Source organism: Aquila chrysaetos, chromosome 5, assembly GCF_900496995.4.
Source record: "Aquila chrysaetos chrysaetos chromosome 5, bAquChr1.4, whole genome shotgun sequence".
NCBI lineage: Eukaryota > Metazoa > Chordata > Aves > Accipitriformes > Accipitridae > Aquila > Aquila chrysaetos.
The window spans coordinates 52,560,210-52,584,605 of NC_044008.1; the positions used below are offsets into that span (position 1 = coordinate 52,560,210).

At 46.8% G+C, this 24,396-nt stretch overlaps 1 protein-coding gene across 2 annotated transcripts in view; it reads right to left on the minus strand.

The window, feature by feature from the left end:
• The window catches only part of MINAR1 (membrane integral NOTCH2 associated receptor 1), a 34,738-nt gene extending 14,137 nt beyond the window's left edge, over window positions 1-20,601 (minus strand). Inside the window, exons 1-4 of one of the 2 annotated variants that reach the window (XM_041123807.1) lie at window positions 20,437-20,601; window positions 11,333-13,678; window positions 9,644-9,898; window positions 28-5,445 (exon numbers count right to left, since the gene is read on the minus strand). In XM_041123807.1, coding sequence (XP_040979741.1) covers window positions 5,248-5,445; window positions 9,644-9,898; window positions 11,333-13,630 — 2,751 coding nt within the window. In that variant the 5' untranslated portion in view covers window positions 13,631-13,678; window positions 20,437-20,601 and the 3' untranslated portion in view covers window positions 28-5,247. Of the gene's footprint in view, window positions 1-27; window positions 5,446-9,643; window positions 9,899-11,332; window positions 13,679-18,719; window positions 18,929-20,436 lie in introns of those variants that run through there. The other variant, XM_030015461.2, reaches the window with a different exon arrangement.
• Between the last annotated feature and the right edge of the window lie 3,795 nt (window positions 20,602-24,396).

Here is a 24,396-nt window from a genome sequence, read left to right on the forward strand (position 1 = left end):
CCCAAAGTTCACACCAACACAACTGACCTTTCCTTTCAATAGGACCATGCTGCTATGGGCAGGCTACCAGCTACTTTCTCTTCTTCCATGTGCAGATTCAACGGGATGGAGTCACAGGAGCACCTCAGAGGGCAGCATATGGCCCTGAGATCCCATATTTTGCTTGTGACTCTTTTGTGCACCAGGCAGAGCCATTCATCAGAGCTAGATCTGAAATAAAGAATTTATTCAACCAGTACAATTGATCGCTGTCAGCGACACATTCAAAGAAGCACAGAGATCATGGGGTTGGGTCTTGGTCACGGATACAGCATTGCATGTAGGAGCTATCTTCTACCTCAAGACTCAGTGACTCTATCCAGCAGCTACTGTAGAAACCTGGCAGCTACCCCATCTTCCAGCACAGCGATGACCCAGATGAGGTCTATATATCCTACATAGACAGCTGAGGAATGCTGTGCCAGAGTGCTTAGGATTTTTTGGCACGAGCCTCGTCACACTTAGCATTTTTATGAAAGCTCCTGCTCCTGGATTCATGCTGTAACATAAAAATCCAGAGGGCACTTCTAGTTGCAAGCTTCTGGACTTGATGGGTACAAGAGAAAAACCTGAAATTGATGCAAATCCATGCTACCACCTCCAAAACTGAAACCAATGGTAAATTGTGAATCACAGTCCCTCCCAAGGGGACCTGTGATGGTTTGCAGCCTGACTGACGACACATGAGCACCCGAGGCTGGGGCTGGTGGCCCAGCCCTGCAGAGAGCACTCAGCACTCCCCACCCTGACCAGGATTGCTAAAGCAATGCATTAAAGGTGCTTCTGCAATAGAGATGAGGAAATCAAGATCTTACATTACTATGTTTTCATGTCATTGTTCATTATTTATATACGTCCTCTTTCCTGTGGCTGCCTTTTGCAACCTCTGATGCTGGATTACCTTCAGTGGTAGGCTCAGCTCTATCTTTGTTTCAACACCTGGAATTTTAAGACAACCTGGTTTTGCAATTAACAAGTCAAAAGCAGCAGGTTAAATTCATACAGAGATCCTAAGCAAACTGATTGTCTGTTGATAGGTGACTATAAATAGTTATCTATAGTAGGAACAGTGGTTGCATAAACACGTTAGTGAAATAGATACCAAAATATTAGTCATGACCTTTTTAAAACAGTTGATATGGCAAAACTCAGTCATGAAATAACCTATAAAATGAAATATTATGATTAGTGTCAAGAGCTAATCTCCCAGAAGCCCAGACAATGTGATGCAAAGGAGCTTTTAAAAGAAACCCAACAAACTCATTTTGCTTTATCTTCTGCCATCTTATTATTTCACAAGTGAGAAATCCATTAGCAATTCTGCCAAGAACTAGATAGGCTGCTTAGTTATGTAACACTGAGACAGTTGCATCCCATGGCTATCTTGATGTCTCTGGAAAAAAAAAAAAAAAGAGGAAAAGCAACAGAGTAATAAATTATTATAACTGTTTCAGTAAAACTTAGGACGCTGTAATTTTCAAGTTTATTTGGTATTATATTTAAATGAACCAAAAGGCAACATTGTACAGTAACTTTATAAAATAAAATTATTACATAGTACATTAACCAAAGCCCCGTTAAAAAAAAAAAATCCTAAAAAGTCATTTGGGGACAGATCCTGCTCTTGCTTTTCTGCACACATGATTTATTGAGCTCATTTCAAGCAGTACTCTTGATTTAGGAAAAGCAAATGGGATTTGCCCCCAAAATGGAGTATCTTTTTGATAATTCTTGCAGTTTCATTTTATCATGTGTAATATATCAAGTTTATAAGGCATAAATACGAAAAACAGTTCAATATGCTCATCATTATTTTAATTAATTAATACAATCTAGGACACTTTTTTCAATCACACCGAGGATTACAATGTACCTATAGCTTTAATTTGTTTATTTTTTTTATACAAAAGTCTATCATATAGCATACAGTATATTCTAGTTGGTAACTGGTTCACAAGGTTGATCACAATATTCTTGCAGGTTAGTATTGTCAGGATTTCACCTAGCTTGTATACTCCGGGCAGAACCGCAGGGTCCCTCCTTCTCCGGTTGCTCTCCTCCAGCAGCAGCATCCCACTGCTCCACCTCCTTACCTATTTTAAGCAAAGAGCTCTGTGCCAGTTGTAAAACCTGCCGGGAACGGCTAGGGATGCACATCCCAGTGGTGCCGAGGAGCTGCCGGAGGCAGCCAGGGAGTGAAGGAGATGGCAAGGCAGCGGCTCCCAGAGGTATTTGTGGAGCAGGGAGACAGGGAGCTAGACTCTGCTTTCCCCACTCCCTTCGGGCTTCCAGCACCGTGGAGATGGTCCCAGAGTTTGCAGGAACCGAATCAAGCCCCAGGAGGGAGATCCATGACAAACCACGGTCTGGTGTGTAGGGAAACCACTGCCTCGATGGAGGTGGGTGCCACTGGCTGCTTGTGCAAAGTAAGGATGAGCAAAAGCACCTCGTTAAATCAGGAGCAGCATGGACGCTTGGGATGCTGAGTGCTTGGGTTGGGCCAGCTCCACGTCACCCATGGCTCCACAACCTGCCAAATCCTTCCCAGGATTTTGGTCATCTCTAATGCAAAGACTCATCCGGTGCCAGCTAGATGAGTCTTGCATAGACAAAAAAAAAAATAATCCCTGCATATACAAAACAGGGGTCCTTACATCTCCTCTAATGCATCAGTGCAAGCACAGCCCCAGCCCGCCCCTCTAATCAATAACATCTCCTGCACCCTTCTCGCATCTCCACTTAGATATTCAGTTATTTTCTAAAATCAGATTACTGAGATGCAATGGAGGAAGCGCTGCTGATTTTGGGTTGGGGGCAGCAGGGTCAGACCGCTCGAGCTAGCAGAGGGGGGGTTGGCGAAGGCGAGGGGCCTGCCCAGTGTCCGTCCCACGCTCATCCTGCACCTCCAAGGGACTTGTCACCGCCAGCGCGGGCAGACGGGGGACGAGACTGTCCCACCACAGGGCCACGCTGCTCTTTCCGACAGCGCCTTGTGCTTGCTATCGCCAGGCCAAGGAGGGGTGTAAAAGGGTTTTCTGACATTACCTGGAACCAGGAATAGATTTTTTTTTACATATACAATCAACCTAAATTGTGCATAAGGTAAACTGCAGAGCAATGCCCTCCGGAGAGTATTCACATGTCTAATATTAGATATCTTGCTGGCAGCTCCAAATCATCCCCGGAGGTTTCTCTACCTGTCTATATTTACTATGTACGGATCCTGAGCTCCTAAACTCAGGTGCTCTGAATCATACCATAACCGAAGGCAGCCTAAAATAGACAGTGTGAACTGCTCCCTCCCTGCTGTGACTCCATCCTGCAGCATCTGGGAGGAAAGAGAAATAATCTTGGTATTAGGAATGGTCCAAAGCTACAGAATTTGGGTCAGGATTCAGGCCAGGCAGGCACAGATTTTGGTCTAGGGGCTTATCCTTGTTCTGTATTTGCTGACGGGACACCTGACCCTGTGCTTATTTTCTGATAGATCAGCGGTCCCAGGGATCACCTATCCCTAAATAAAATACAGCACACGAGCAGCACATAAACAGCTCTCCAGCTGCAGCAAAGAACTGACACACATCTAAAGTCACAACAAAGCCTTTGCCTCCCACACACCCTTTCCTCACTACTTTTTTTAAACCAGCCAAAAACAAACAGTGAGCACGGCACATCCCAGAGAGCAGGAGGAACAAGCATCCGATGCTTTCCTAGCTGCTGTGTCATCGTGTAGGGAGGCTGCTTCTGAAGAAACCAAATTACCCTACATAAAGATCATTCACTAGAAGAATCTCCTTTCCCTTAGAAGACCAGCAAGATCACATTATTTCCCGAAAATATTTTTTTTTTTTACTTTTTTTTTTTCATCTATACTTGACAGAAGAGTAATACTGTCTGGGTATTTGCTTTCCCTAACCATGGCAGGTAATTTCTGTCATAGCTTGAGAATTCCTTTGAACCTGCTATTTGCATTTGGGATAAAGCATCAAATGGATATTTCCCATGGGATACAGACTGCTTGCTGTCCGGTAGAGTCAACCATCATTCTTAAGTACATTAGCAAGAGGGAAGCAAAAGATCTCCCCATGCCGAATGCAATGCATTAACAGCAAGTTTCCACTAGTGCTGAAAAACTGTGCCCTTAATATAAGTGCTCAGTAACCACCAGCCCTGCTGTTTGAGGAGCACTCTGAACTGTATAGAAGGCTTGCGGGAAAAGAACCTCCATTAGTACCCATTATGCTGTGATTTATGTTGTGGGCTTAAAATAGCAAAATTAAGCAGTTCTATTTAATCTACGGTCTAAAAAAAGGCACAAAGACTTTGTGAAAAAAATTATAACTGTTCAGATTACATTTCCAAGAACTTTAACAGAGCATTGCTTTGATTTTCCAGCTTTGCTTGCTGGCGGGAGTGAAATTGAGACAATTTCACTGTCTGTGGAGGTAAAGAATACCCTTTTGGCAAGGCAAGTTTGCCAGTTCTATGCAAATGTTATTCAACAGAAGCAACTAAAACCTTTTGTGATTGCTTTAAAACATAATCTTTTTGGTCTGCAGCACATTGCACTTATCTAAGTACTCAGTGATGATAGAGTGGGTCTTAGGGCAAGACCAAATACAAAGAGCCCTTTTTAATCTGAACATAGGAATGAATTCTGTTCATGGCTACACAGTCTGCTTTCAATCAAATGATCATGAAATACATAAATACTATAAAATAAAGACAATACATTCAGAGTTTTCTACATTGTAGAGAGCTTTAAGACCTTCCTAGCTCCCTGATGTAATGCATATAGAACATTCCCTTCTATACAGTGCTACCTCCATGTACCCATACCTCCGTGAAATGCAACATAGCTCAGACGACCTTTCTCTTTTGCCTGGATTCTCATCAGTCTCTGATTCTGTAAAACATTATATTGTTTCTTTAGGAAAAAAAAATATTGCACTTTTAAAAATGCATAAAAATTGAACCGAGTTCCTATTAACTCTGCCACACAGTCTGTTATTTAAAATAATACTTTTCAAAAAAAAATGTTTCTCTAGTTGTTTTGTGTTTTGCCTACGTTTACAGCATTCTCCGTCAGGATATCCTCAGAATATTCTTCCTTAGCGATTTCCTTACAGTTTTGCCATCAGACGTCTGAAACACAGCGTGAGCTATCTGAGATACACACAGCTGGGAGTCACGGGTCTGTCCGCAGGTTCAGGATTTCATTGTACAAATGGGAACTACAATGACCAGAATAACCGTACAAGCTGCCGCTGCTATCAGGGCAGCTATCTTGCAAACCTTTGCTCTTCTGAACTCGGCTTCTTTGCGTTTTAATAAGGAATCATAGCCAGGAGTATAAATGTCTTCCATCCAGTATTCTAAGTTGTTTGGGTTTAAAGATTCTTGAGTCTAAAAATTAAAAGGAAACAGTTGTTAATTGTCTGGAATCTGTCATGTATAAAATAAATAAATAAAGCAGATGTGCCTGAAGGCCTCCCAACTGCATCTGGGTCTGCTGTCAGGATAAAGTGGGTTATTGCCACTTCTCACATCCCTTCAACTCCTGGTCCCAGTTCCATAAGGCTGACGAAAGTGGCAACAAAATACTGCAAAAAATAAACTCCTGCAACAGTATAATTCTGCTGCAAAATCCCTCACGTACCTCTGATTTGCCGGAAACTTCGTCATCTTGGATGGCATTTAAATAAAATCTCTTTAATCTGCTAGACAGCAGAGATGTCAGCAACTACCGGGCTGTTACTGCTTTTTAAATTATTAAAGCCCAGCTGATGGGAAGGGTTCTTAACATATACTCCTCATGCACTACATTTTATAAAGCTAACCCTAATTTTACTACCATAACTTGCTTGCGGGGTACGATTGCCCAGCCCCATCCGACACCCAGTCCCTCTGGATGGGCAATCTGCAGACCCCCTCCGGAACAGCAGCGCGCGGGGACACTGGCCCTTCGTTTCAGCATGGGAATACACAACCGCAGGCAGCAGGTGCTGAACACCCTGCGGAGGGGAGCTGCAAGCGGGTTTCCACGAAATCGCCCAGGACAGAGCGATCCTCAGCTTCGAGCTCTCCTTCCAGTTCCGTCTTCTGAAAATCACCTGCATGCGTGATGCTGTCTCAGTTTTAGGGGCAGGAGGGGAAGGGGAACTGGACACCTGGCATACAATTTGGTACCACACCGTACTCTGGACCATCTCCATAGAGGAGATCATTTAACCCCAATGGCACAATTTATATTTCCACAGGAGGCAATACTCTGCTCATTGCCAAAGTCTGAGTCTCTCTGGGTTGGAGGTGATTTTAAGAGTACGCCTAAGAAATTAAAGACTTTGCCCTCCCATTCCACAGAGACAACCAAAAAAAAAAAAAAAAAAAAAAAAAAAAGAAAGTGAAGGAAATCTGAATTGGCCAGTAAATTAAATACAACCTGGGGAACTTTATCAGTGTCTCCATCTGAACGTTTTTGGGGGGCTTTCTTTTATCTTTCAGTTTTTTCTTCCTTAGAATTTAAGCTCTTCAAGCTTTGCATTTCCACCTTGCTTGGTTTTTTCCCTTCATCCTTTCTGTTAGGGAAAACAGGGGAAACGGGGAAAATCCAAACAGTAGGCATTATATTGCACTTACCAGCAGAAAGGAATAAAGCAGAAAGAACATTTTGAAAAATGACAGCTTTTCCTCGAAGCTGTCTCCTGTGTCTGGGTCTCCAAAAGGCCATTTCTTTAAAAAATGAAAAAGATTCCACATAAAAATGTTCCAGTGAGAATACCCTAACACACACTATTTCTGGGCTCGTAATGGACCTGATCCAAAGCTCGCTGGACTCCACACAAAGAAACTCCAGTTGACTTGAGAGGGATTTGGGTAAGCCTTTAATTGGTTAATTCAGATTTTGTGGCCACAAGCTACTGGCTGAAACCTTGCTTTGCCTGAAAGCAGTGTTTGTTTTATGTACAGAACTACTACAAGTAGTAGCTACCCCAGAAATAAACAATTAAAACTGAGCAATGGTTTTACAAACATTTAATGGAGGTGGCTATGATAGCGCCAATATGCTGAAACAGAGGCCATCAGCCAAGTGTGAGACTGTACCATTCAGGCTCTGAATGACCTATTCCAGCCTTCTGAAAAAAATCAGCAACCTCATGTCTAAAGGCATCAGAAAATAGCTTGACAATGTTTCATCCCAGTGGATCATCATACACAGAGCAAAGCGATGAGATCTCACACAGACCCCACACCTGGGACAAACTTTGGCCTGACTAGTTTTGCAATTTCTTTTTTTGAAGGAAAACGCAGCAGTCTTGTCAAGTTCCAGGAGAAATTTTAAATAAACAAAGGTGGGGAAAACCCAAAGATAGCCATGCTGTGCTTCAAGGAAATTACAGTTTAAGACCCCTCTGCCTTGGTATTGACCTTTTAACTACTTCAGAAGGAAGATGCATTATTAAAAAGGCCCATTACTGTTAATCAGCTTCCTTTCCCATTTCATTGCCAGACATAGGAATGTTCATTAAAGCATAATGTATTTACTTTCAGTTCTAATAAACTTAATCACTGGGGAAAAAAACCCCACTCATCAGTCTGTGTCTATTTTTTAAGTTTGTCAGTAAGCTCTATTATAAAGTCTAGACATGGGCTTTGAGGAGTAGATGCAGTTCTGGCAGTCCTTTTGGAGGGAGAGAATCAAACCAGTAAAGTTTTATCACCTTTATCCTAAAGATAAATGATGGCAATAAGCCGATTTCTCTGGTTTGCTCACAGTCGCACAGAGCTGCTTACAGGGAGCGAAACGGCCCTACAAGGAGCAGATGGAGAACACTTCTCCCAGGGGAGCTTTGCTCCCAAATATCACCTCCCCTGTTGCCTCCGCGCAGCAGGTTAAGGGATGCTTTGTGACTGCCTGCTGCAGAGGAACTTCTTTCAGCCTATTCCTACTCTAGCATACAGTCTGCAATGCCAGCATTAGGAATTTCATAAGCCCTCTAAAGCTTTTAAGACCAAAAAGCAGCAGGCAGCTGAGGCAAGATGTGGCCTGGTCCCTGTGCTACTCGGTTTCTCTCCGAGTGCACTTTAGCCACAGCAAGTAGCAGGGGCTGGTAAGAACAGGGAAGTTTGCGTGAGCCGAGCCAGGAGGCACAAACACTCATGGGAGTTGCACTACAGCACTCTGTGGGTGATCGTTTTAACTCCAAACCAGCCAACACGGGGTCCTGAGATTTGGGCTACCCAAGTCTTTCTCACAGTATCCTGACGCTCTCCTAGGGCTTAGTCTGATGCGTTTGGAGCTCGGTTAGCTACCTCAGCACTGAGCCATCGAGAGCTGACGTGGAGCCACAAGTCTCAGGCTCTTGCACGCCACCTTCCCTGGCAGACAAGCTTTGGAGGCAAGCAGGCTCCCTGCTTGAGCATGGCTGCACCGCACAGACTGCTGATCACAGAGCTGCGTTAGTGCGGTGCTGATAAGCCCCAAGCTGTAGGTCAGTGTACCCCAACTGCCGCCAAGCCCGTAGCTAGCTGAGGCAGCTTGCTCTGCTCTGGGGCATGCACACGCATGCAAGGAGCCCAAAATGCCTGAGGTCAGCACCAGTCCCCCCACCGGTTCTGCATGCTGCTGTATAAACGCATATGAATGATACACAGTGATCTGCGCATCAGTGTGGATTTCATTATGTGATGCATTTTGGGTTTCACGACCAAATATTGCAACATTTGTTTGGTCTTTACACACTTTGGATGTCATTCTTCATGCTTCCTCTTTAAACCTGTTTTCAGACATCTTCCTTCTCAGAAGATGTCTTGTGTTTATCAGGCTAGGCAGGGTATCCAATATGGGCATTCAGTCCTGGGTCTGGGCAGCCCATTACATATCAGGATTGTGATTTCAAATACACCACAGTTTGGGAAAATTTAAATCCAAAATTTGAATTTGTCTCCCAGTAACTTGCTCTGCTCTGCTTGTTGCAGAAGAGCCTGCACACTTCCAAGCTGAACTAAAATGCAAACAAGACACACCATTAGCTGATCTGCTCTTCACATGACTCTGGTTTCCAACAGCCACTTCAAAGCTACAACAGTGATGTGTTTCAAAAACAGTCATGGTATTGAACATCTTCTGCAAGTATTTTATGTCTCGTGTTCCTAGCAAAATGGAAAAAGCCCTAACACTTAAATTCTCTGTGAATAATTCAGACGGAACATGAAGAGAAGAAAAAGCAGCAGTGCTAGCTTCTGCACCACTCTGCCTTTGTGCAGTTAGGGACCAGTTCATCTCTGCACCCCTTTATCCCTCAACTTTTCTTTAGAGCTACTAGCACCACGATGGCTTAGCAGATACTAACACCACGATGGCTTAGCAGACATCTCTCCATTGCAGAATAAGCTCGGAGCACCAACCTGTCAAGGATCACCATTCAGCAATGAAAACATCCACATTCTTCTTTGTTCCTGGCCAGCATGGATAGGGATCAGCAAGACCTAAGGCTCAACACTGCATAGCTCCTTCCCGAGCTATCCAAATCCCTTCTTAAATGCATATTCTGGCAGCATCCATTCGCAATCAAGCCATTCAAATTAAACACACGGGACTCACTTGTAGATCCAGTGCTGCAATCTTGCCTTTATCCCCCGAATTCCTCGTGTATTCCTCTATGGTCCATGATGGCTGGGCACGTTTCACTTCGGCCAGCTCTGTCAACCTCATGTCTGTGTAGAGCGGGTTGCTTTTCATGTGTGACTTGAGCGATGCAGGGTAGGGATGAGGACTAAAGACTTGTTCAATCAAGAAAGCATCTTTTGGTTGTTTAGAGAGTCTATGTGGCTGTGGGATTTCGTACTGCCTGTCTGCCTGCAATAGGGTTCAAAAGAATTTGAGAGAAGAAACAGGACTATGAGGGGGTTAAACACAAAGGACAGAAATATTCATTTCAGAATCACCATATGATAAAAAAAGTACCAGCTAGGACAAAGGTTTTGGATGGCCTTAATCCATTTTCCCACCTTCTTCTCACAACCAGACCAAAGAAGCATTTAACAGGCACAACTCCATGTTCACCATAACATGAACGCAAAGCTGATGCAGCAGAGGAAATTTAGGTTTCGTACTGTTTACAGATTATAAAACTGTTCTGCAAATGACCTGTTTGATCTGTTTCCAGATCAAATTTTAGCAGGAAGAAATCTTGAAGCCCCCAGGTAGCACCCCTTGACACCGCACCACCCATGGTACCAATCCATTGTCAGCCACGGTCTACTGCAGGAGTGAGGAAGGGACTTTCAAAGTCAGCATTTCATCTTGGGCGGATCAATGTACAGAAAAGCCAAGGTTTGGGCTTACTAATGGTAACCTTCTTCCCCTTCCGCAACCTACTAATAACCCATGGTTTATGGTTTCTTTTTCACCCAACCGCACTTACTTCCATCAAACCTCTTCCTCTCCCTTCTCAACCCTTCTCTGCCCTCATTCCCCATTGTAAGGAGGCACAGCATGCCCATCATGTGGTCCTGATTGACAAGGGAGCTGAAGGACCCCCAACCCTCTCCACTGCCCATGAAACAGAAACAACCACCCACACCATGCACAGTTTCAACTGAGCAGCAACCAGACCCCAGCGCAAGGACGGTCACGATAGCTATGCAATCTGTGAAGACAGCAGTGGGCAGCTGTTGGGAGGGATGGGCAGAGTTTTTCTGACCAACAAAAAGAAGACCACAGCTATGCTGCCTTTCCACAACAGGAGGCTTAAGACTCATTTAAATGACTGTGAAAGTCAGATATAGAGAACATAACTACAGTTAGCGTCTCATGGTACACATACAAGGATTCTTTTCTTGAGGGATTTGAATCCATGAATCTATTTTGTTGGCTTTTAAATATGCATATACTTCTTTGATAAAAGCCATCACAATGCAATTTCAAAATATCCCTTCTAAAACAACCACTAGAGAATTTCAATCTTCCCCACACCCTTTTCACCAGGTTAATCACCCGGCCTCCTTACATCACCACTGATGATGAAGAATACCATCATCTTTCAAAGATGTGACCCACATTACCCCCCTTCCCTTTTCAAGAGAGCAAAGCTTTTAAGGAACAACTTGACCATATTGCAGCTGCCAAGCAAGAACATATAGGTACAAAATCACTCAATTATGATAACAATAAAGACAGGCATAATATGGCAGGGCAAAGTATTGTCATACCCTGAGGCTTGTGATGACTATGGAAGATATTCATAGATTATTTTAAAGTGCTTATTATGTGAATTAAAGTTGAAATTACCTCTTTAGATTTCCTGTGCCAGTCCTTATTTTCTCCTCCATCTCTTTCTTTCATCTCCTCTTCCGTAATGCCAACCTGGTTGGTGTAAGTAATAGCTCTCCAGTCTCGGGGAGAGTTTGAAATACTTGCTATTTTGGATTCAGTTGCACTGTTTTCTTCTGTTAATGATCTTGATGACCTCCTAGTAAACAAACTTTTTTTTAAGGCTTTTACTCGAAGACTCTCACTATTACTTCCACTGGCATCTGAACAGCACCATTCTGGATTATTCTCCAGTTTGCCTCCATGAGGAGTATTGTGGCACTGAAATATCTGCGGGGAGTTACTCTCATCTGATGCAGCCTCACTTGTTAAAGAATTGAGATCTATCTGTACACTGACCTTCTCTGGCTGCTGAATTTTTTGATCCAATTTGCTTAGTTTTCCCAGGACTTGGGAGATTTCTTCTCGGACACCTGAGAGAGATTCCAGTTTCTTCTCTATTTCACCAATCCTCAAAACTAATTTGCAGACACTCGTTTTTAGTTCATCATCTGTGTTACTGATATCTGCCCGGACCACTTTATCCAATTTGTTACAGGCACTCCCATTGGAGATTTTAGTCAGATTGTGCTCAGGTGAGCTCTCACAGTCTGATTTATGCACCTGAGACAAAGAACCAGTGCTGTTGTAGCACGAAGATTGCATCACTCCTGTGGACCCGCTAATACTCATGTCATCCAAAAACCGGAAAATGTCACTGATGTCATCACTGACGATTTCAGAGTCATCATCCGACTGCTTAAGAGAGTGCCGCTCTCCATACTTGGCTTGGCCCCCCACACACAAATCCTTGCATTTCTTGTGGTCCAGCATTTGCTGCTCCGTTTGCGTCCCAACACTCGTGGTCCTGTCAATGCTTAAGATCTGAACAGAAGTGCAATTAATGCTTTTATCCTTAAACTTTTTGACTGGCTCATGTTTCTCCACATCTAGAATGGAAGGAATTTCCTTGGGTTTATGCCCATTTGGTTTCACAGCGTAGTTTGCCTGCATAATTGGTTGCTGATCCTTCGTGTTTAGGTAGGACTGATGCCTGTCAGCTGAAGGAAAGTTTGGAGATGGGTTGTTCGAACTCTGGTATCGCGGCTTCTCTTCAGACTGCTTCCTATTAAAAAATGATCGTTCAAAGTCAGGTACCTCCTCAGTATTTAAGCTCCAGCTTTTAGCTGGCCAGGCAGTTTGCTTGGTTGGCTTTCCAGTCCACTTTTTGGTGTCCTGGGGCCCGAGAATAGTAGTTGGGCCAAAATACGTTGAAGCTTGAAGATCATCTAAACTTTCATGCTTCACTCGTCTTTTGTCTGGTATAGGCGAATAAACTGGATTCAAGTACTGGCTGCTGTATGGCATTTCAAAGCTGTGGTTGAAGAAAACTTGCTTAGAGCTTTCTTTCCTGTTCTGAGGCTCTCTGTGTCCATCTTCTGGCTTTTTGTTGGATGGTATTAAGTTGGGAGATATTGTAATCAGATTATGAAAATCTTCTTTGAATATATTTCTTTTCTGAACACACGACTGCATCACAAACGGCTCGTCATTTGAAATGAAAGTTTCTTTTATGCCCGCACTTATAGGCAAGGAGTCCTGGTCTGAAATAGATTCATTTTCAATGTTCATGGGGAAGTACGTACTCTGCATCTCACATGGTGGAGATGTGGCGATGGAGTAGGACGCCAGCGCCTGCAGCCTGTCCAGAGAGGCAGCCCGACCCTTCATCTCCTTATTAACACCAAGTAAAAAGTTGGGTTCTGACGAGGGGACAAACTGTTGACAGTCTTTGCAGTCCATCTTTCTGCATTTTGAAGACCTTCTGACTGGAAAGCCCCGGTTAAACTCCTGGTCGTTCAGCTCACAGTTGGGCACGCAGTCTGCCATATTGCAGATTTCTGTGTCAGACCTACAGGACTCGAAGGACTCTTTCTTTTTCACTTTCTGCCTTGCAACTGGAAGTTTCTCCTTGGCCACTCCCCCGTTCATTTGTATGAGGTTGAATATTGTTACTATATCTGCCGCAACCATGATTTTCTTTGATTGCTGATTGTTTACAGTGCATCTCATTTTGTCTTTGAACAAAGTCGCTGGGAAATTAGGATCCAGGCAAGCGGTGTAAAACAGCACGCTTCTGAGCTTGGCCAACTGGGATAAATCAAACCTCGCGCACAGGGACTTGCAGAGGTCCTGGTAAGAAACAGTATTCTGCTTTGTGTCCAGCTCCTCCAAGATCTTCACCAGGAAGAGCGAGGATTCCTGGTTGGACTCCATGGCTTAAGCGTATTTTGTTGTTTAGCCTGGAAACTGCGTTCCACTTCTACAGTAACACACAACAGCAAACAAAAAAGATTGTAAGTCACCCACAGATAATATTCAGGACCTTGTAATTCAGCCACAGATGGGACCTGACTTCCTAGCCATGCAGTCGAGGGCTTGCTTGTATAACCCATCCTCATGTTTCGATCTCCAGGCTGTAATTCTAGCATCGATGAAATCGATGCTTAAATGGAATCCAGATTTCATCCAAGGAAGCTCATTTATGTCAGCGTCTACTAAAGCAAGCAAGTGAATAAACAGCAGAAGCTTTGGAGGGGCTGAACTGTTGGCAGATATACAATCCCAGCCTGCTTGCTACGGGGCTTTCACACAATTTCTTACCAACTTGTGAGAGGTTGAAAGTACAGACACATCAAATTGTTTGGCAATAATTCTAGCCCTAGCCTAACCAGAGATGATCTACCACACCATGACAACCCCAGCTGTTTTCATATCTGACTGCAAATGGCTCTCAGGAAGATTTTCTGGCAATAAACTTCTGACGTGTTTTTAGAAGTTATCTGAGCACATAATTACCATCTTGCTTATTTTAAAACATTATTTTCTCCTCTACTCTGAATTATCTCCTCTGAATACCATGACACTTTTTCCAGAAATACCTTTTCCTAAGTTATGATTCAGGAATGGAAAAGCTGCCTGGTCCCACGTGAAAAATCTGTGTGAACCCCATTTCAGCTACAAAGTGCAAAATTTAGAAAAGAGCAGAAAGAGTTAAGCAAAAGAAAATCCCACTGAATCTTGAAACCAATCCAGCAGATGCTAGAGGGCTGGCTGCCAATCAGGGTGGATTTGAAGACTGAGAACAAGGACAGAGAACATCCTCTTCAGTGATGTGCTCCCAGAGCAACCCAGGGAGTGCAGCTCCATTCACCGGCCCGAAATGATAGGGCAGAGGTGGAGAGCAAAGGCTGCACATTTATGTGGATAACAAGAATAGGTCAAACAAGCACAGCTAACGCGAGCAAACATCTTGGGAAGGATATAAACCCCTGCACTTTCAAAGTTGAAACCAACCTCTAGCTATTATGGATTAGGAAAGGATGTTGCGGGGGGGGGGGGGGGGGCATACTATTTTTCATCTGCCTACTGTGAATATCCTTGTCAGTGTCTCTGCTGTTGGCTACTAGGAGAGACAGAGCACAGGATGATGCAGTCTGCCAATTCCTATGTTTGGTCACTTTGTTATTCTTACTGATAGGAATGACAAAAATATTTTCTCTTCTCCAAAAAGGTACGGTATCTTCCCCCATTCACTCCTACCCTCAGATGACCCCTGGAACTAGTCTCTCCCTCTGCCTCAAGTGCAGAATATCCATCCAAATGGAAAAGCACAAAAGTCAGGCTTGCAAGGTTTCTTATTACTCATTCAAAAAGTCACCTCCTAGCCAAAAACCTGAGGACTCCTGAGCACCACTCCAGGAATACAGGGCTCCTGTTCCCCCTCTTGTAGCCTTTCATCTTGCCCTGACACTACACACTGGCGATCACTATCAGTGTCAGAAGCCAGTGCACATCAGCTTTTATAGCAAATGCCACAGTAGCATCTTCCAGAGGGAAAAAACAAAACCACCACGTTGCCCGTAAGAATATGAAACAAGTCTCCATACAGACATGGCTGTTTATTTAAGCAGCATCTTTCTACTGCATATGATCAGAAGTTGAGCAGCAGCAACGTGAAAGTATTTCTGTGATTGTAAACACTACTCTCAGAAACCAATGGCTACAGGGATTTTCCAACACCTCTGCTGCATGCATGTTTGCTTTTAAAGCTCCTGTATTATGCATGGCAGCACAACTCTTAGGTAAACTGACAAAAGAGCAAAAATGTTATATTGCTCAGTGCTCAGCTCCAGAAAGTAATGCTAAAAGCTGGAGGAGGATGCTTGTATCCCTTTCTTCTTTATCAACAGCGTGTGCTTGGAGGCACAGCCTCTTTAACAGCCTGCCTTTGTATTTCTGACATGTCACCATAAGACAATGAAGCTCCCAAGCTAGGTCCAAACTGCTCTGTCTGCCACCAAAGCCACCGAGCACTCCCAGAGTAAACTTCACATGTGGGGCTCGGAGACTGTCCCAGCTGCCAGGGGACTGGCATTGCAAGTCAATTTTCTGCATGTCATAAATCTGTCATTTGGGGCAAGAGTGGAAATCTGTCTTTTTGTCACCTCTGGGCTGAATACCAGCAAAAGCAACTATCTCCTCCCATTTGTAACTTCACAGCTTCTTGCAAAACCCTCACCTGGATATGTGTTTTCACAGCCTGATACACACTATACGCTGTCTGCACCAGCCTGCCAGCGCCCTGCTTTCTCCCCACTCACACTCCTGCCAAAATACACAAGTAGCCAGTTTGCAATAATATATTTCTGAAAACTGTCAACCCATTTTGTTCCCTACCTTTCTGTCTTTATTCTCTCATCCCACCAAGGATACCGTAGGTACAGTTTCTTGAAATTTTTTGGTTTGTACCAAGCCATTCTTAGCGTACCCCTCCCATCAAAGGTTTTAACTTCAATTCAGGTTTCTAAACCTTATGAATCTGGTAAAACTTAGGTGCAGCCTGATTTTCAAAGGTGCTGAGTGCTGACAAGTTCAGTAAGTTCAGTGGAAGCCCTGCATACCCCCAAATCTCACATTGCTTTTATTTAGCACCGACCAGGAGCTTTGGTTTGGGGACTCCAAACCATACCCAAGCAGTAAGGCAGCGGCACTGAAGCATGGATCCCAAGCAGAGGAGCTCTGCTAGACCTGGTTTAGCTCAGTCTGGGACCCTGTGCTCACAGACCCAAGCCTGGGAGGTAGCAGTCAGCTATAAAGCAGTGAGAAGACAGGGAGGTGACAGAGGCTTTAAGACAAGGATGACCAGGAGAGAGCTGAGCCTGCTGAGGTGGGAATTCAGCCAATTCACTCAACTGAGGCTCAGCTATGGGAGGTAGGAATTGAAAAAGCAGGTTGCAAAATCAGATGTAGGCCTTGAGGAAAAGTAAGCTAGCTAGGAGTTGGAATAATTTCCTCTTCACCTCTTGGCTGTTCACAAACAGCTTTCTGGTGTGAGCACACTTTAGGTGCAAAAGGTACCTTTGGGCTTCAGCCTGGGAATGGAAAAGGGTGCTCCCTTGTGCCAGAGCATCAGAAACGTTGCTAGCGGAGCACACAACAGACTCAGGCTTTGAAGAATAGGATGTATTACCCCATAAGGTTAATATATAAGGGCCTTGAAGTCTTGTTTCCTGGGTCAGGGATGTAAAAACCTGGTGCCAAGGTTTTTAGTGGCACATTAAGCAACTCTGTCTCTTGTCAAGCCTCCTAACAGCCTGCAACGGAGACAGGTACCTCTTGGCAAGTCACCGCGGGAGCTGCCACATCCCAGGTGCCAAGCACTTGGCCAGGCACCGTATCAGCTGTTATGTCCACGTTCATTCATTATCTCTCAAAGCAGGACCAGAATAGACCTGGACATGGCACATAAATGCAAAGTTCCGAAATAAGCACAGGAAGGCCTTTTAGAGAGGCTACAGGGTCATGAATCAGTCAAAAGCAGCAAAGCAAATGAAAGCACCCACAGCAAGAGCAGCAGCACGGGGCCTCCTCGGATGGCCTCAATACCACCAACGTCCTCGTGCCTTACCTTCACCAGCAGCAGCCACACGCACCCTCCAAACCACCCCCAAACTGACTTTGTTCTCCAGAGACGTGGAGCTAACCAGATAGAGGGACAGGATCTAGCTTACTTATCTTCAGCAAGACAGTCTCTGACCAAAGGAGCCACTTAACATTTCATCTTTAATGATTTTGTTATATTAACACTAGGAGGGTCGCTTTGACTCAGCTTCCTAAGATTCGACTGCTCTAATAGCACAATTATATCCCAGCATGGACTTGTACAGCATCATATTGCACGGCTAGTCGATGGGGTCTGACTCTCCTTGCACGCAGATGAGCTCAAGGCTTCCCACAAATCAATGTCTTCTTGCCCTGCACCAAGAGCAATGAACTGAGCTCTCATCTTACCATTAAGCCGCTATCTCAGCCTCTGGAGGAGAAGACCAAGAATATTATGATTGGAACCTCCATCCCTCGTGGTGCTTTCTGCTGCACAGAGGGAATATACTGTTCTATTTTATGGTGTCTTTAGGAATCAAGCCTCCCTAAGGCCTCTCCCCTGTGGTCCTCCAGACCAGGGGAACCTGCGGACTCTTTCAGGCAGCTTGCTTCCCTGCAGAAACGCCAGAACGGACTTTGCCTCCTCACCACCTCCCAAATCAGCACTGGGGCGGAGGGCGTCCCCTCACCTCCTGACTACCTTATAAATTCACCATCCACAGGAATTTATGAAATTAGTACTGCAACCCCGTTGCCCAGGCCACTTTCCTCCATGGCACTTTCAGCCCAAACCCTGCCCCACTGCGTGGGCTAAGGGCAGTGCACATCGGGGCAGATAAATCCCGGCACAGGATTCAACACAAAGTCCCACCACTCGACTTCCCTGAGCAGCTGTGGGGTGGCAGGGTGCCTTGCACGAGCCTGAATCGTGGCCGCTGGCAGACAGACCACGTTATCTTCCTCTGTTATTTCCTCCTTCATTTCCTTCCCTGTTCTTTGTGCCTCTGACATTTGCTCTCCCCGTTTCCCAATATCCACAGCAGGTGCAGCTAATACACAGATGCGGCTGCTGGAATCATCATTTCCCCTCTCCCTTTGATTTGCCTGCCGAGAGGGAAACGGCATCCTTTTTTTGCTTCCCCCCACGGTGACTAACGGGCCACCCTATAATACCATTACGGCGACGACAGAGCGAGCGATCCTCGCATAAATTCCCCCAGAAAGAGCCAGCTACTTTAGCGCAGGAGAACATTAATACAGAGCCTGTGATATGCTGTTTTACTATTAACTTGAGCTCATAAATCTTTCAGCCTGTCTTCCCAATGCCAGATACTATAAAACGAGGCAGGCAACACATGCCTCGCATGAAACATGTAACGCATCGAGATGGAATTCAGTTTTTGTTTTCTCCCATACTCACAAATCCATTTCTCTGTCAAAACATTAAGAAATTTCTGATGAACAAATGGGCACCTCGAGCCCCGTCTAGCTTCCACCACGCACACACACGGGAGCCGGCACTCGGGTAAACAATGCCTGTGTCCGCACACCTTATTCCTCCTCCTCTCCCTCCGGCCTTCTGCTGCTCATTAAAAAGAACACTAAAAAGCGCACTTTGGAGCCCTGCCCGCGCAACGGCAATCGCTTCTCTCCACCTTTCATTGAAGAGAAAAGTCCTCCCGAACAGCCCAACACAAGCAGTCTCCTCCGGACTGTTCTCTCGGCTGCGCGGGAGTGGGGTGGGCTCCGGTCCCCAGGGCAGGCAGATGTGTGCTGGCTCCCTGCCTCGCTGGTGTGATTTTATTCACTCCTCCAGAGCCGAAGGGGACGAACGCCCGCAGCCTGGGAGCTCACAGGGCTTGTGCACCCGCTCTCGCCAGCAGCTCGCTGCTGTTCGGCACAGGAACAACGCAGCCTTTGCACCCTCCCGGGCATCCCACCGCTAACCTCATCCGCCGTTCACCAGGGGGTTCGGCGGGGACTAGCACTGGAAGAAGTTGCTATTTTCTGGCTCTTACCTTGTGTGAACAAGCCTTGGAAAACCATGCTTTACAAACCCAGCTCCTTAACAGAGACAGGCTTTGCTGTAAAAGGACTCTGCACAACACTTCAGCCCCCTCCCCCCCAAATTCAGCAGTTTTTAAAGGTTCCTAGTGCATAAATTAACAGGGAACTTGTGGATAAAGGCAGCGTACCCTCACGGCCGTGTCAGGGCTCAAGTCGAACAAGGCTTGCCATTGATTTTTCTTGCACAATAACATTAGGCTGATTATTTGCATTGTTCAGTTATGCAATCCAGGTTAAAGTATCTATATGATCTGGAAAAGTGCAAACACTCATTCTAAAACTGTGCAATAAATTACCTGAATTATTACTGCATCATATGCTTTTGGTTTTTCTTTGCCAACTATTGGCCCATACAAACATACACAAATACCGTCCTCTCAGTATGTTATTAGAGCACATCCAAGTCACATTTTTCCCAAAAATTTTTGCATAAGGAGACACCACTGCAAACGCTGACAGATAGACGCAAAAAGGTCTAATCGAGTTAAATGTGAGCAATTTATTCCATCTGTGGGCAACCTGGATTTTTGCATGGCAAACCTATAAAAACCCCACTGTCCTCCCAGACCTGACTCTGCACAGACCGGCTTCCTCACCCTGGTGGGTCCAGCTTCCCTGGCCCCCACCCCTGGCACTCCCCATCCCTTCAGGCTCCCCCCTTGGGGTTTGGGGGCCCCGGGGCCCAGGCGGGGGGGCACCCGCACGCTCCCCTCCAGCTGCCCACGGGCAGATCCAGCTGTGCGGGACTGAAGTGGAGCTGCCAAAGTCACAGATGGAGTTTCAAGATTTTTGAGTCCCCCCTTTCCCGGGGAGCCTGACAAAGAGGTGGGACCCCGGGGCGCCCGGTGGGGACCGCAGAGGCTTGGGGGGATGTCTTACCTGCACTTACCCCACCTGCCCCCAACCCGGCGAGGGGGGGAGCCGGTGCCGAAGCCCCCTCCCCAGCACCCCCGGTCCCCAGAGCATCCCTGGGAGCCGGGGAGCGGAGGGCGCTTGTCCTCGGCGCCCCTTTCTGCCAGCCCACCCCTTCGCACGTCCGTGCCCCCTCCCCGCACCTGGGGCTCACCTGGGGGGGCTCCGCCTGCCTCTCGCCCGGGGATCGCGGCCGTCACGGCTGGCTCTGCCTCTGCAGCAGCCGCTTCGCAGCGAGGAGGAGGAGGAGGAGGAGGAGGAAGGGGAGGAAGAGCCCGAGCCTGAAGCCCCAGAAGGATGCCATAGCGCCGGCTGCGCTGACAAAGGCGGCAGCAGGTTGGCATGGGAGGAGGGAAGGAGGGAGGGAAGGAGGGAGGGAGAGAGGGGAGGGGAGGAGGGAGGGGGCTGCACAGGCCGAGCCTCCCTGCGCCGCCCCCCCCCGCGCCCGCAGCTGCGGGAGGGGGGCTGCCCCGGCCGGCCCCAAGCGCTGCGGCAGCGGGCGGCCGGCCGGCGGGGCTCGCCAGCCCGCAGGGACGGTGCGCGGCGGGGGAGGCGGGGGATCCGCGCTTCGGCTTTTTGAAATTATTAGTGTTATTATTTTTATTATTCGTGCGAGTCTCGGCCGCTCTCGCAGCCTGGCGAGCTGCGGGGGGGCGGGGGGGCAGCTCGGCGCGGAGGTCCGGCGGTACCGAGCCCCGGAGCCCTCCACCCCGGTCCCGGGCGCTGCTCGGGGTGGGGAGCAGCAGCCGGCTGCCGCCGCGCTGTCAGCCCCGCTGTTTCCCCCCTCCCGCCACGCACCCCAAATCCGGGCAGAGGGTGACAGCGCGCCCGCAGCCTGGTCCAAAGGCGTGCCGGGGAGGGGGATGCCCAGCGTGAAGGGGAGCCTCTTCCCACTCGGGGACATCGCAGCCCACCGCCCTCGGGGCGCAAAGGCCACCGATGCACAGGCCTTGTGCTGCGCGGCTGCCCGCGGTACCTGACCTCCCTTTAGGCCAGGGGTACCCTACCTCCCCTTAGACAGGCGGGTCGTGGCCTTTGCGGCGATGGGGTCTGGCGGCGTGGGACGCCAAGGCAAGTTGCTGCGTGGGCTGCACGGCGTGGGAGTCCCCGCCTCGGGTGTGCCGCGATGCACGTGCGGGACCAAGGCGCGCTTGCTGCCAGTCCGGGCAAGCAAGAGCTTACCTTATGTCAGAGCATCGCTTCTTTCCTTGCGGATGGTCGGCTTGCCACGCCGCCCAGAAAATATTGCAGGGAGTTTTTAATAGAGGTGTTGCTGGGAGAATAAAGCGGTAAGATGTCAAAGGCTTGACTTTTCATCTCATTAGTACTGTTTGGGAAGTGGACTATCAGATTTTCTCTCCTAGATGAACCAATTCAAAGGGTCGTATGTAGAAACACGTCATGGCCATCAGAGCGCTATGGACAAACTGGCATAAAACTCCGTGTTTTACTTACTCTGACAACCTTGGGAACAGACCTGTCTGCTTTCCTGGGAGAAACAAGGGGTCAGGAGGGGGATTTTGTCTGAAATCCACTGATGTGCAAGTCCTTCCACTGACTTTGAAGAATACTGTATGTGATTCGGTGTATACACAGTATCTGTAAAGACACTTAACGCACATAGCAGCTAATACAAGAGGAGAAGATAAACATACATCTTTGCAAATGGAAGAAAAGCGTGTTTATAATACATTTATTCTTACCGCTACTTAACAGCACTGAAAGAGGCAGTGTCCTTGGGCCCCATTTTCCACACTTTTGTCAGATTGTTTTATGCTGTAAGTAGCCATTTACTTGCAAATTGCATGGCTGGATGATTTCAGCCCTACACCACTTTCTATAGAGCATGCCTTCAGGTCATCAGAAGGGGCAGAAAAGCTCTCTGTACCCTTCAGAATCGCAAACACCAGAGAATAAGTAGGAAACATTTCTTCCTGCTAGTCCAGGTCTAGCTGATCTTACTTGGTTTCGTCCAGGTTCTGACAGGTTCCCAGAGCTGGCTCCCATAGCGAAAGCTGGTCCAGCTAGAAATTAAGGAGCATAATAAAAATAATAATGAGATCAAAGATGCATTCCCTGATTATGAAAAAAGATGTCTGATCAACAATCCCCTGATTGACAGGAAGTCCCCAACCACATAATCCTGAACTCCTCCTGGGAGGAAAAGGGACCGTGCAGCTGAAATGGTCGTTCATCAGCCAGCGCTCCCTTGGCACACAGTCCTGGTGTGTGCTCGCTGGCCTGAGTTGTAGCTGTGATATGAAACTGCCTCCTGTAAAAGCCTGGTGAGAATTTGCAGCAACTTAAAAGCTCAAGGCTTCAGTGGAAGGGATGCTCTTCAATGCATGCCCTTTGCTCCCCGGCTGCATGCAGCATATTTCATACAGAGCGTTGTTCCCTCAGCCCCAAATCCCTCAAATCGAGGGCAACTGGGAGAAGCCATACCCCAAAGGCAGGCTGCAGCCAGAGGAAAGTTTGATGACTTTGTCTTTTGCCTTCCTCGCTTGTCCCTCAGCACACAGAAATTACATTTAATTGATGGCAAGGGTTTCATTAGCTTTTTGTGGTCTGTGACTAGTGTCATATAATTAGGAATCACCTGCAAAAATTGGTTTGAAACAGTTAAACACGGTGCAGATTCATAAACACAAGATGTTGATTTTACAAAAAGACACTGGGTAGCTTGTCCCAGGCTGAAGGCGATGCCTAAGGCGGGAGGGGTGAAATAGTGCCTGTGGGCAGTTGGGCTGACCCGCCTTGGGGCCAGGGAAAACCTCTCTGAGCATCTTGGGGTGCTGCAGGTCAGCAATGACCCCCCCCTCTTCCCTTGCTTTCCCATCTGGACTCCAGTTCTCCCCCCCTCCCCAGGCCAGGTTTGACAACAGCTTCAGTGGGAATTTTGTCCGAGGGGAGAGCACCAGATTGGCTCTCCCTGTCCCCGTTCCCCATCTAATTTTAGCACCATCATCTCCTGTTTCCCCTCCCCACCTTTCCTTGACGTCCCTGCTTTGTTCTCCACTCTTCTTTTCCCTTTCATCTCCTCTTTCCTTCAGTGGCTGGCACATTTACCTTGTCTGGCTCCCCCATAGCCTCCACCTTCCCCCAGGCCTCCCATCTTTCCTGCCCTCCCCTTCAGCAACTCCTTCCAAATTAAGTGGGTGACCCACTGGATGTAGGAGATGTCTCCTCGAGCCAGGGGTGTCCAGGACTCAGCACACCCACTGTTCCCAGCTTGTCTGGCATCACAGCGCTGCAGAAACAGTGCCCAGCTCCTCAGAGGAGCCGCAGCCTCTTCCCTATGTGGCATAGCCCTAATATAAAGATAGTTCAGCCCAATTTGCTTGCCAGGGCCAGAGCATGTTCCTCATTCATACATGATGCTAATCCCAGCTACACAAAAATGAACACGTTGCCACTGTCTTGTCCTCTCTCACAGCAGCAATGGTGCTTTTTGTTTGTGCACAGGAATAACTCCACAGGGCTGGAAACACTGAAGCTGATGGATGCTGAAGGAGAAGCTCGTCTTGAAGGTAAGGTCTAGGGAAGAAAATCTGACTTTCGTCACTGCAACACTCACTAGCTATTTCTCTGACACTTTCTGGCTCCCTCTCTATGTTGATAACTCCCTGTGGGGAGGGAGGTTTTTTTCCACTCATGTCTTGTTCACACTCTCTTGCAAAATTTTCTTTCAGTTGCAACCCCTCTAGAGCAATATGCACCCAACGAACTGATATAAACTGCAGCAAGCCTGGGTTCAGGGCTCTCGCTTTGCCTTATCTCACGCGATGCGTCTGTAGCACCACACAGCTGTCACGTGCTCTACCTTGCAAAGACTTACACGAGTGATTAACTTAAACCAAACTGCTTGTCCCACTGACAGCAAAGGGACTGGCCCAAGAGCTCATTTTGAAGCACTAAGAAATCTTTACACAGCAAGCCTTTTCTTCACCTTCCTTATTGCAACCTCTGGGCAAATTTGTGCCATTAGAAAAACAAGAGCTCAACACACCAAAAACTCTTCAACCAACTTGGTGTTTTAGCTGCTCTCAGGAACCCCCAAATAATTTCCTGATAAATCTCTTTTACTGAGAGGTAAAAGAAAACTAATTTCATTTTAA